The following is a 12,569-nucleotide window of genomic DNA, read 5'->3' as shown; positions in this document are numbered from 1 at the left end:
AAGGTTAGGGGGAGGGAAAAAATAAAAAAACCACAAACAACCCCCAAACTATATCAACCTCTCCTGCCCCATCTTCACGAGCAACCCTCCTGGGATGGGGAGACTCTAAAAGTAATAGTGCTTTAAAAAAAAAAAAAAAAAAAAAAATTTTTTCCTATTGGAAGGCTCCGCACTGGCCCGTGCTGCGGCCCCGCGTGTGCGACACTGCTGCGCAAAGCACCTGGGGCAGGAAAGACCCCGCGTCCCCCCAGGGACTGGGGCTCTGAGCACCGCGGGTCGAGGCTGCTGTTGGTATTTCGGCTCCAGATTGCACCACGAAGGCAGGCGCTCCACGTCCCACTGCCAGCAGCGAGGTGGCCCCAGCCCAGGCTCAGCAAAACCCTGGCCCCTTCCTCTGGAAAAACCCGGTGGGTGGGAAACAGCCCCTCGTGCAATGGGGCCGGGGGTGAGTGCTGCTGTGCCACAGGAGGCTGCAGCCAAAACCGTGTCCGGGGCAGATGTGTGGCACTCCCGATGCATTCCTGAGCTCGCCAGGAAACTCGGGCTGCTGTGACTGTGCTACCGAGCCCACACCTGGCCCCAATGCTCACGGAACCCTCCTGTGCTGCAGCACAGAAAGTGTGTGTGGCTGGAGGGGGAAAGTGAGCTGGCTTTATCTACAGATATAGATAGATATATATAGTCATTAAGGTTGGAAAGGACCTCTAAGATCATCAAGTCCAACCATCAACCCAATACCACCCATGCCCACTAAACCATGTCCTGCAGTGCTACATCTACACCTTTTCATGAACACTTCCAGGCATGGTGATTCCACCACCTTCCTAGGCAATCTGTTCCAATGTCTGACCACTCTTTTAGTAAAGAGGTTTTTTTCCTAGTAACTAATCTAAACCTCCCCTGCTGCAACCTGAGGCCATTTCCTCTCCTCCCATCGCTAGCTACCTGGGAGAAGAGACCAAAACCAACCTCTCTACAACTTCATTTCACATAGGTGTAGAGAGCGATAAGGGCTCCCCTGAGCCTCCTCTTCCTCTGGCTAAATATACAAATAATATCTCTTAGATATATGTACCATTAGCAATACCTACTTTTTTTTTTTGCATGCTATTCCCACTTCCCTCCTTTTTTTGAACCACAGGGCTGCTTGGGCTTGCTCATGCCAAAGGCTGCTCCATCAGTCAGCACTGGCGTCCAGCCACTGCAGTGGTGCAAAGAGCCAAGTAAGCAGCTTGCACAAGAAAAAAAACAAAGAAATGCAAAAAGAAAAAAAGGCAAAAAAAAAAAAAAGAAAGCACACTTTGCTTGGATTCGACAGAGGTTACAAACTAATCCATCCTTAAACCTTGCTCTACCTGCCAGGTGGAGCTTTGCTGCTAGATGGACCTGGTCCTAACTAACCCTTTTCTTGCAACGCTTATAGTAATGGCCTAACCCATCTCCTACATTTGGGCTCTAACAGTGCCCACAGTTAGCACAGCTCCTCAAACATGTACGTTTTCCTTTTTCCTTTGGAAAGACACAAACAGTAGGGACACTTAACTATACACCCACTAGGGAGTAAAACTGGTTTTTCAATCCATGAATATAAAGTAGTAGCTAAAAAGTGACAAGTTACAAAACCACAATTTATTGCTGACCCTACGGGCTTGTGACGTCACTTGTGTCGCTGTGATCTCACATTTCAGGTTGGCCGAATTGAAACATGACCTAGCAAAACCACAAAGTTTGCCGTCATATGCTGTTCTATGCTTGTTTTCAGGTATAGAAACATACACAACTACAGCACTCGAAACAAAACCACCAAAAAAAGAATGAGTAAGGATTCTTTGTCTGCAACCTGAAAAATATTTGGCTACAGGGAGTAAAAATCATATAAATTTATCTGCACTTGTTAACCAAAATAAAACACGACAAATATCTTACTAGCTGCGATGTGAGCTGGTATAACAACAGTAAGAAATTCAGGCAAAAGTGGTGTCATGTAAATTAGCAGCATCATCCGATCTCCTGGAAAACAAAATAATTGCAGGACTGAGGTATAGAAAAAAGGAAAAAAAAATAAATCCACAACGGACCTACTATGGTGAAACGAGTTATGTACATGGTAACCCAACGGTGTCCCACGGACCCGTACAGTCTGCGTACGTGCTCCAAACGCTGGGCTTAAATTCACAGTGACTTTCATTCAGGATTTCTCCGTGGCAAAGCAATCTTCGTGGCGACCTCATCAATAACCTCCCTGTGGCCACAAAGCCGTCGCCTTCCAGTTGTACCACCGTGCTGGGCAAGAGCACGCACGGCTGCCGGAGCGGCATCACGAACCGACTGCATGGAAATCCCGACCTACACGGTGCCCCTGGAGCCGTCCATGCCCGGCGGGGACCATCCCTCTGGCCGCCGCTGTCCCTGCCGGACCCGACCTCACCCGTCCCGTGCTCCTCTCCGCGTGCGCCCGGGGCGCCGAGCGGCTGCAGCCGAGCTGGTCTCTGCCTCCCGGAGCCGGCGTTCAGGGCAGCTGCATCTCGGGCAGGTCGGGCAGGTTGCAGGGCTGGCCCTGGCCGTGGCGGCTCTGCTGCTGCGGGTGGAGGAAGTAGCTCAGGGGGTTCTGCTGCGGGGTGGGGGGGGGCTGGAAAATGCGCTGCGTGGGCCCCCCGGGCACCGGCTCAGGACCTTGCATCTGTCAGGAGACACAAATCCGACAAGTCAGACCTGCCCTGTCACCCATTCGTGCCTTCTCTTGCTGCAGGGCTGGTGCTGAGGCTCATACCCAGGAGACCGAGGACCAAGTCCTAAAGGTAACCTCTGCCCATCGAGGGTACAAGTTGTGGACAAGCAGCTTGGGATGCTGGTGCTATCAGCATGACTAAAAATGCCCCAAGAGTACAGAGAGGAAGCAGGACCTGTCCCTCCTACCAGCCTCATGAGGAGCCAGTAGAAATGGAGACCTTCAAAAGCCATTTGGATGCGAGGTAAAATCTGCAGGACATGTAACTTCCATCTTCCATGGGAAGGATCTTTGGGCAACCAACAAAGAGAGGGTAGTGTGACCTTGTCCATGTACCACCCCATGGCTGGTACCCCAAACACCTGAACTTGCTGGTTCACCCACCATTAAAGGCATTGTAGCACCAAAGCTTGCTTTGCTGTTGCCCTGGAGCTATTTATCTCCCCCAACATCATCATTCTGCTGTCCATATTGCTAGTCCTCAGGACCTCAGTGCAGCACACACACCCAAAGCAGGGATGGCTCATGTCCACATTTGCTGACAACAACATTCTTCTCTTATTCTAAATCCAGCGCTGCTGCGTGGCTACTTTCAGCTGTACCTACTCTTCCTGCTTTGTTTTCTACCGTCTTTGCCTGGAGGATCATAGCTCACCTTTGCCAACCAGGCAAGTCCTGGAGAGTGTTTACTAATTATTAGTTTCAACAACCCCTCTTCCTGGCAGTGTCATCGGTTTGCCATGTGCTGATGAAGCTGCGCTTCGAAAAAACAATATCACCCTTCTTCTCCAGAGATTTGTGTTGTGAAACACCCACTTATTAAAAGCAAGCAGTGACGGCAGCTGATAAAAACTCCTTGCTACGCTGAGCCACAACAGCAGGAGGCATGTTTTCAAAAGAGCTTATCCCTTATCGTGTTTCACGTCAACAGCAAGATTCCCACCAAAGCTCCTCTGGATGACAGGCTGTGTTTAAAAAACTGGATATTTCTTCTGGACACTAAGTGGTAACTGAGTTCATTGGAAAACATGGTCTTGAAGGGGTGCAGAGCCAGCCTGGAGAGGCTGAGCACTTGGGTATGTGCAGATACAATGGGAATGGAGGATGTGTGAGTGCACTGACCAGGTCTGAAGAGCCAAGTAAGCCCCGTGTCTTCAAAAAAACCCAACCCAACCCCAAAGCCATCCTCGTGCATCCTCAGAAACCTGTTCCAGCTGCAATACCTGCAGGTAGAGACGGTGCTGCTGAACCTGTTGCTGCGGCCACTGGTGGAGATGAACTGGTGCGTTTGCCTGGTGGGATGTGAAGCTGGTGTGTGGGATCATCAGAGATGGGGAGAAAATGGGCGATGGGGCTGGAGGCCGGACGGTGCTACAGGTAACCTGTTGCATCTGTACTGGGGGAGGCAAGATCTGCTGCTCTGCAACGAATCTGCCACAAGGAGGAAAATAAGGCATGAGAACCCAAACCCAGACCCATCACCAGAGCAGCCCAGGGGCTGCAGGAACCAGACTGGAGCAGGGTTTGTCAAACCATGCAGAGCCCACTGAAAGCAGGCCCCAGATGTCCCCCTCCCCATCAAGCATGGACTGGAACCACGGAAAAATCAAGGTTTTTAAGGCTGTACATCTCTTCCACTTGATTAAGCATTTTAGGCTTTGCAAAAGCCAGAAAACAATTAAAAAATATTTTTTTCAAAGCATTTTCATTACCATAAAGTTCTTTGTAATTAAAAAATCTCCTTAGTACTTTTTCTCCTAAGCAGCTGAGCTTTTGTTTCTTTTAAGACAGTTTGTGCTTGCGCGATCACGTACAAGTGTTCGAAAGTAATTTGCAGTGCCACCAAGGGCCCCGCGGAAACGCCGCGTGACAACACGGGCTGGCACAGACTCACTTTCCTTGCTGCCTGCTGGCACTGCTCTGCGGGGACTGGCCGCTGCCGTTGGCGGCGGGGATCATGGCTTGGACAGACTGATCCAACAGCATCCTGCGGCGGAAGAGAAACAGCGGACGGTCAGGGAAGGGAGAGGTCCAGAGGATTCCAGACTCCTGATTGTCTGCCTCTAGAAACAAATCCTTGAAAATCCTCCCTGAAAGCATGCAAACCCTGGGAAAAAAGCTAGTGAAGTAGGATGCTTGTTATCACCTTGCCTGATGCACTTGCAGAGGTGAGCAGAAACTTGCTAAACCTTTCGTGTAAGAAATATGTTTTATAGATGGTGAGACCTCCAGGGTTTATCTTGTTTCCTTACACAGTATTTCGAAACAGCTGAATCCCAGAGGCAGTGTCTGCAGGTATGTCCCTGAAAAGCGGTTAAATAGTTTGAGGCAGTTGTATATGTTTTATACAATGTTTCCAGCCTTGGATAAAGGAAAAATGGCTTTGCTGTGGCCCTTGTCCTGGCTGGAGAAAAGACACTTTGGAGTTTCAGAGCAAGCAGACACAGCTTTGGAAAAGGCTATCCCTGCTAGTTTCTCCTGTCCACTCTCTTCGATAGCAGCAGATGTCCAAAGGTTACTGAGCTACATGGACAATTTATGGAAGTATGGAGAGAAAATGAGTTTAGGCCCCTGTGAGTACAGTGTGGTGTGCACAGAACCCTGCTTGCACGTCCACCAGCCTCACCATGAACCGACATCTCTGCAGGAGGGAACATTCCTACGCCTCTGCTATGGAACCCAGAGACCATCACCCCCTGAGCCCAGATGTGCCTGCCCTCCCCACCGCCCACCTATTGCTGTTTTCTACCATCACCACCATCAGGATGGTCCCAGAAGGGCTGTGTTGGTACCTGAGGCTCCTGTCCTGGCTGTAGTCAGATGGCGGTTGCCTTTCGCTGCCATCAGTCGGCATCTGTGCGGCCACTGTAACGGGACGCGCTTGTGAAAACACCATGGGGTTGTTGTAGAGGGGCACTGAAACGCTCGTCTGCCCCGGCAGACACGTTTGCTGGGCTTGGCTTCCTCTCATGAGGTGCTGCTGCTGTACCTGAAATGAAGACATAGATACCCACGTTAAGTTTTTAAAGCTCCCTAATAGAAGGCTGAAATAACTCCTTCCAGTATGCAGATGGGCAAAGGAGAAGGAACAGTAAGTAGGGCAGTAGTCCTGGCCAGCAGGACCAGGGAAATTACTGTCCTCCTGTACTCAGCACTGGTAAGGCTCCACCTCAAATAGCGTGTTCAGGTTTGGGTCCCTCACTACAAGAAAGACATTGAGGTGCCAGAGCGTGTCCAAAGAAGGGCTACAAAGCTGGTGAAGGGTCTAGAGCACAAGTGTTATGAGGAGAAGCTGAGGGATCTGAGGCTGGTTAGCCTGGAGAAAAGAAGGCTGAGGGCAGACCTTATCTCACTCTACAACTACCTGAAATATGGTTGTAGGGAGGTGGATGTTGGTCTCTTTTCCCAAGCAATATGCAATAAGACAAGAGGAAATGGCCTCAAGTTGTGTCAGGGAGGTTTAGATTGGATGTTAGGAAAAATTTCTTCTCCAAAGGGTTGTCAAGCATTGGAAAGGACTGCCCAGGGAAGTGGTGGAGTCACCATCCCTGGAGATATTAAAAAGATGGGTAGATGCGGTGCTTAGGGACATGGTTTAGTGGTGGACTTGGCAGTGTCATGTTAACGGTTGGAATCAATGATTTTCAAGGTCTCTTCCAACCTAAACGATTCCATGATTTTTATTATATTGTCCCTGAACACAGGACTAGGAACAGTATATCTATTCAGGAGAACCAACCTGTTTGCATTTATTGCCCCTGCACAGCAGGTGCTGGGATCCCCAGCAGCAGGAGCAGACAGTCTCTTGAGAAATCATAGTACAAGGGTTTGGGCACACAAGGCTTGAGGGAGAAGAGACCAGCTTAAGAGGGGAGGAGGAGTGCAAATCTAAAGTCCTCATGGAAAGAGTCTTGTCCTTCCTTTAAAGCGGTGGTTTTGGTCTTTTTTGCTTTTGGACACCTCAGTGTGATACGACCATCTATATGGTGGATTTAAGTCTAGTGATGACAAACTTGTTTTTCAAAGCTGCTGTCCAAGACTTCTCAGGCAGAAAAGAACTAATCTTTTAAAATTATGCCTGCTTCCCCATGTTATGAAGCCACAACTCTCACCAGCTACTGAGAAGCATCATGTTGCAATCACAAACAGAAGTGAATGAGAGCCCAAACCTCCCACTCAGATCTTCTCTGGTCACCAGGACAGCTCCAGCAGGCCCCAGGGTTTAGTGCTTTTAGGCTACCTGGCTTTTATTTTTATTTCCTAATATCAGCTAAAGAGTAAAACCAGCAGAGAGGAGATGTGGAGGAACATGGGGAGGAGGGACACGGCAGTCAAGCATTTAAAAAAGCCAGGAAAGGGGATGATGAAGACAAGGAAGCAGCCAGCGACCTGGGCGGCCATGCAGGGGTCCCTGAGGAATTGGCGTGGTGACGGCAGGTGGGAGCTGCAGTAGTGCTTCGTCCCCGTAAGGGCTGGCTGCTGTGACTTCTTGGCTGTGGTGGGCCTGGGCGTCCCCGGCGGCGGCGGGGGCCTCCTGGGGCTCAGGTGCTGCACGTTGTTAAAGACGACAGGGATGGGCTGCTGCATCAGCATCTTTAAATAAAAGAAACACAGGAGTTGCTGCAGCTCATAGGTGGTGGTTCTGCTGGGAGAAGTGGTCTCCAGCTCCTAGGCTGTCTCTATCAAAATCTATAACACCGCAGCAGCAACATCTCTAAATCCAGGGGCAAAGTGAACCACGAATAATAGAAAATCAAATGTTATCTCGTGCTCAAATATTTACTCAGAGCCACGACCATTCCAGCTCTGTAACGCCTGTTGCATTTTGCAGGAATGGCACAGAGGATCCAGCAGCACTAACCAGCCACTGAACCGCTGAGATTTTTGTGCAGGGGGCACTTTGGATCAGCTTGGGATTGTTTTTTTTATAAATCATGAAAATTACTGATTCAGTACCTAAGCAGATACATCACTCGTCTCTCAGAAGACACTACTCCCACATCTGAGACCAAACTACCAACTTATCCAGAGCTCATTCCAAAATGCTTTTGCTATTGACAATTTTGTTACCGATCTGTGTGCTGAAAGGAAAAGTAAATGGATTGTGAGTTTGGAAAGCCCAGGGGCAGCGGGTACCTGGAGGTTGGAGTCCTGCACCAGCTGGAGCTGCTCCTTGATGACGTGGAGCTCTTCTTGCTGCGTCTTGATGTCAGCTTGTAGTATGCGCGTCCTCTCCTCCAGCTGCTCTTTCAGCTGATGCATCATCCCCAGCTGGGTCGGGAAATGGTACACTGGCTGCAGGGAACAGAGAACAGGATCATGGTGTAGGACTAGTCACATTCACAGTGATGCTGGCTTCTGAAAAACAACTGCTTCTCAGCTTTTGCCATAGAAAATGGGATGCTGGCAAAGAGGATGCCGGCAAAAAATGGCAATTGCCTATTTCACCAAAGTACCGCTGTACTTCCAGAGCGGCAGCGCAACCGGCTCGTGCTCAGTGCTTCGCATGTTCCTGTGCACGGGACTCCCCTGTCCCTGTCGTGTGACACCCGGCTGATTTCGGACCACTCGTGGCAGATGCCGCACGCTGACCCCTGCCGCACCTCCCGGCTGGGCTGTCAGCTGTGCTGCTGGTTGGATTTGCCAAACGCCCAGCCCAAGTTGCGTTGTCATCCCACCCTGGGACCCATCCTTCACACCTGCATTACTCGTCTTCAATCCTTGTATAATCTGAATGTTACTACACTGACATCAAAGCTCTGTGAGGATGGGCCTCATAGTTACGCTTTATGACTCTCACTTTTTTTTTTTTTTTTTTTTTCTTTTTCTGGCCTAACTCAAACCTTCCATGACATCCCCTTCCTGTACCAGGGCAACAAAACTCTTCAGCACCGTATCACCCTGCCTTCAGCAGACCCCAATGGTTTTGACAAGTGTAAACCTTCTTCTAAGCTATCTCCTCGGGTGTCCCACCTCGCTGAAACAAGCAGTTGCAACAATTTTGTTGCAGGTAAATCTCAGTAACAGCAACAGAAAGGGCACTGAAACCTTCCCCCAGTCACTGGGACCAGCCAGCAAGGAGGTAAGAGCAGTGACCCGGAGCCACCGAGTCTGCCCCGCGGACCGGCCATACCAGTGCGCTTAACAAACATCACCCATGTACCATGGCAGCGCGCGGAGAGCGGCCGGCCAGCTGAGCCGCGGGGTGCTGAGGGAGGTGTTCGCCAGGGGCTTGAGGAGCTGCTATGGCCTAGGAATGAAAACTTTGCCTTACTGTGGGGCCATAGCAGCTGCAGTGCAGAGCTGGTGTGACACCAGCTCGCAGCAGCGATGAAGGAGTGCGGGGGATCGGCCAACTCCGTGTGGAGAGCCCCAAAAGAGGCAGCAGAGGAGCCCCCTCCAGTGGATCCCCAGCCAGCAGCACCCCACAGCCCCGGGAAGTCCCGTGCTCAGGCCCAGCACACTCAGAGACAGGGATCCAGCCTCTCGGAGGTTTGTCAAGCTCATTTCTTTACGGCATCAGAAAGGCTTTTGCTCGCGGGACCCACCGACCTGCGCGCTCCCAGCCGACGCCAGCCGTAGGGCCGCCTTCTCCGCCGGCACCGCCGGCCGCGTGGGCGTGCTGGTGTCAGTGTGTCGCATGGACGACGTGGCTGGAAAAGAGAGGGTTTGCTGTGATATGGCAGACCTGCGCCTGGGTACCCCGACTAAGCCTGAACCCCACGAACGCAGACCAGCACTGACCTGCACGCTGCCACACTGGGTCCCCAAAATGCCCCTCTGTGGTCCCTCCGGCTCTCCGCCTGTCTCACAAGGTTCCCTTTTGATGCTAACACCCCATTTCAGCCTTCCCTCCATGGATGTCTCCAGCTGAGTTCCCTGCTCTCCTCCTGGCCAAGAAAAGCCCCCTGAGATGGCTCCTACCCACGACCCCGCACAGGCACTGCGGTCACCTCCCTAGTGTCCCCATGGCAGGGGGGACACTCATGGCATGAAGCAGGCAGCTCTGAGCTCCTTCTGCAGGGGTTTATCATCCCAGCCCAAACTACTCCATAATAAAAGATTTGTCCAGGAGGTTTGGGGCTCGATCAAATTGCTCCAGTTTAGCAAGTCACATCCTGTCCCCCGAGCCACGGCAAACAGCCACTGCCCTCTGCTGCCGCACTGTAACTCGTTACGGCGCAGTATGTCGGTCCCAGTGCCGAGCAACCCCCTCCCACCCCAACCTTGTCACTCCCAGCCGAGCCCCGCTGTTCTGGAGGCTGCTCTACCCTCAACCCCGCATGCAGCTGCCCCCAGCTGCTGTGGCACCTACACGCGGAATCGGAGAGGGCGGTGTGCGAGGAGCGCCGGGAGCTGTGGGATGACAGCGACACTCCTTCCCGGCTGGCGTCCTGGCTGCTGCCGCACTGCCCCGCGTCCAGGTAGCTGCCGTGGCTCTGCGGGAGCGAAGCACAAGTGGTGAGACCGTCAGCAGGAGGGGACGGTGCTGGAGGGGACTTCCACCTCCCTGACCGCTTGTTTGCAGAGAAAAATAACAAGATAGAGTGTGTAGAGGGTCAAACTGGTGCCGCGTTGGGTCAGCCCCTCTGTGTTCACCTTAGATATCCCCGTGCAGACAGGACCCCCAGGGCAGGGGGGTTGGAACTAGATGATCTTTGAGGTCCCTTCCAACCCGAACCATTCTATGATTCTATGATCACATCCCAGGCACCCTTGGCTTTGGGGTGATGCCACACACCTCTGTCCTGAGACACCCATCCAATGGCAGCAAGTGGTGGCAGAGGGGAGTGAACGCTGTGGGGGTTGCTAGCGTGTCTCCCCCTCCCGCTCTCCTGCCCGCGGAGCTGGGTGCTAATGAAATATACTCATAATTAACTTCCTTCTGCCCGATTTCTTCAGGGATGTCACAGCTGGTGGGCCGTGGCACACTGGGGAGCAGTGGCAGGGTGACAAATGGAGGCGGCGGGAGGGTCTGGCTGGGGAATGGTTTTATTTGTTGCAGAGATGGAGAGAGATGGCTGGGAAAGGACACGGAGCAGCGGCATGGGGACATGAGCTGCAGCCCCAGGAGAACCTACAGCAAACGGCTCCTGCAGGGGACAGGTACCAGGGGCTACTGAGGGCTGCAGCCCCGCTCGCTGCTCCCTGGGGAGCGGTCGGTCCCAGTCGGGTGTTCTAGGCAGGAACTGGCAGCACATCCCAGCAGAAACGGCCTAAGCTAGGGAATATTAATGGCTTCGGAGAGACAGATGCCACCTGGCAGACAGTTTATGGCAAACAGCCCATACCTGCTGGGTGGCAGGGGACTGTTTGTCCTGCAGGACATGGGTGACCATGTTGGCCATGCCACCACCCTCCCCACGCCTCCCATGGAGCTCGCCAGCTTCCTGCTCCCCTCCAGAAGATCAAGCAATGGGAGTGATTGCTCTGCCTCTCCTCCTTACATCAACAGATGCAGCTTAAGGGCTACAGAAAAATATCTCAGCTCTCTCATGGGAAGGGGAAAAAGACACAGAAGCATGTTGCAATGACAGAGAAGCAGCTGTTTGCAAGGTGGGTCCTTGCTCAAGTGTGAAATGTTCCTGGGGCAGCTCCCCCTATGCATCCCATAAAGAGCTTCTGTAAAATAATGTCTGAAGAGCAATGAGGCTAATGGAATGATAATTATGCAACAATCCACCTGAAATTACTTTGATTACTGGTCTTATTTGTAAACTACTGAGAGGAAGAATTTAAAAGTCATTAAAATGACCTTGTTGATCAGGCAGGTGTGTTGGGATGCCAAACTGATTCAAGCCATGGAAATTATTGCACTGGTCACAATACTACACTTGATGCCATCCTGCCCAAATGCGTAAACAGAGCTGAAATCTGGGATAAGAATGTTTTCCCTTCACTTCCAATCTTCGTTCGAGTACCAGTGACAAGCTGGAGATAACAGAACAGGTACCCCGCGGTACCACCCTGCGTTTGGACCCTCTGTGCCTTACTGACAGTGACAGTACAGCAACCTGGCCTCCAGCTCCTGCTCCTGCTCTACTTTTCTGCTTCTGAATGGAGGCGGTTTGACCTGTCGTTTGAGTAACAGTCTCAAAAAGATGATGAATAGCAGAAGAGCAGCAACACGACTGCTGAATTTGCGGTTATATGCCTGAACCAAGACGGGCAGTTCAGAGCCACTCAGTGGAAGACTTCTCAGAGTCTGCTTGAGTCAGAACCCAGCTGAAGGCTTGGAAGGAGATGGGAGCAAAGGAGAAGGAGATGAAAGAACAGATATTTTCCTGATTGGTAAGTGATTACTCAGGTTGGTTTAAACACCTGCTCAGTCAACTGCGAAGGGACATGGTACCTTTAGAGAAGAGGATGCCAGTTCAATTGATGACTCCTCAAGGCCAAGATCTCGCCTTCTTTCAGCTCGAACTTCCGCATAACTAAAAATAAAATAAATTTAAATACAATTTTTCAGTCTAGATATTGTTTACTGTATGGTAACTACTCTACCTTACAGGTCACTACAGCGTTTTCATGTTGAGTCACAAGCTTTGCACACACACACATGCACACACACACACACTCTCTCATATACATCATCACACAGCCTTGCACTCAGTGAATAATTGCACGTGTTGAATATCCACGGATTAGAAACAACAGGGCAGCATCCCAGTCCCACAGCGCTCAGGACTGCAGAGCCCATATGATTAATTGCACTAATCATTCCAAGTACAAATGTAGATGCTCCTTTGCAAATTTTGGCCCCCAATCCCTTCAAGCAAAACTAATCTAAAACCAAAGTGCACTTGGTCATTGAAGTCAAAATGGGTGTCTTTGTCCTCAG

The 12,569-nt window shown here is 51.2% G+C and overlaps 1 protein-coding gene across 2 annotated transcripts in view; it reads right to left on the bottom strand.

Moving 5' to 3' along the window:
* Positions 1–2,509: 2,509 nt before the first annotated feature.
* Positions 2,510–12,569, bottom strand: part of PASD1 (PAS domain containing repressor 1) — a 119,290-nt gene continuing 109,230 nt past the window's right edge. The window contains exons 13-22 of one of the 2 annotated variants that reach the window (XM_086619456.1): positions 12,081–12,162; positions 10,044–10,167; positions 9,281–9,381; positions 8,892–8,978; positions 7,865–8,023; positions 7,118–7,321; positions 5,521–5,717; positions 4,623–4,715; positions 3,952–4,159; positions 2,510–2,680 (exon numbers count right to left, since the gene is read on the bottom strand). In XM_086619456.1, coding sequence (XP_086475582.1) covers positions 2,510–2,680; positions 3,952–4,159; positions 4,623–4,715; positions 5,521–5,717; positions 7,118–7,321; positions 7,865–8,023; positions 8,892–8,978; positions 9,281–9,381; positions 10,044–10,167; positions 12,081–12,162 — 1,426 coding nt within the window. Of the gene's footprint in view, positions 2,681–3,951; positions 4,160–4,622; positions 4,716–5,520; positions 5,718–7,114; positions 7,322–7,864; positions 8,024–8,891; positions 8,979–9,280; positions 9,382–10,043; positions 10,168–12,080; positions 12,163–12,569 lie in introns of both variants that reach the window. The other variant, XM_086619457.1, reaches the window with a different exon arrangement.

The sequence above is a fragment of the Tauraco erythrolophus genome, chromosome 13 (genome assembly GCF_009769465.1).
Source record: "Tauraco erythrolophus isolate bTauEry1 chromosome 13, bTauEry1.pri, whole genome shotgun sequence".
In the NCBI taxonomy this organism is placed as follows: Eukaryota; Metazoa; Chordata; class Aves; order Musophagiformes; family Musophagidae; genus Tauraco; species Tauraco erythrolophus.
The sequence above is the reverse complement of the archived record's forward strand: the minus strand, read 5'-3'. Positions and strand labels throughout refer to the sequence as shown.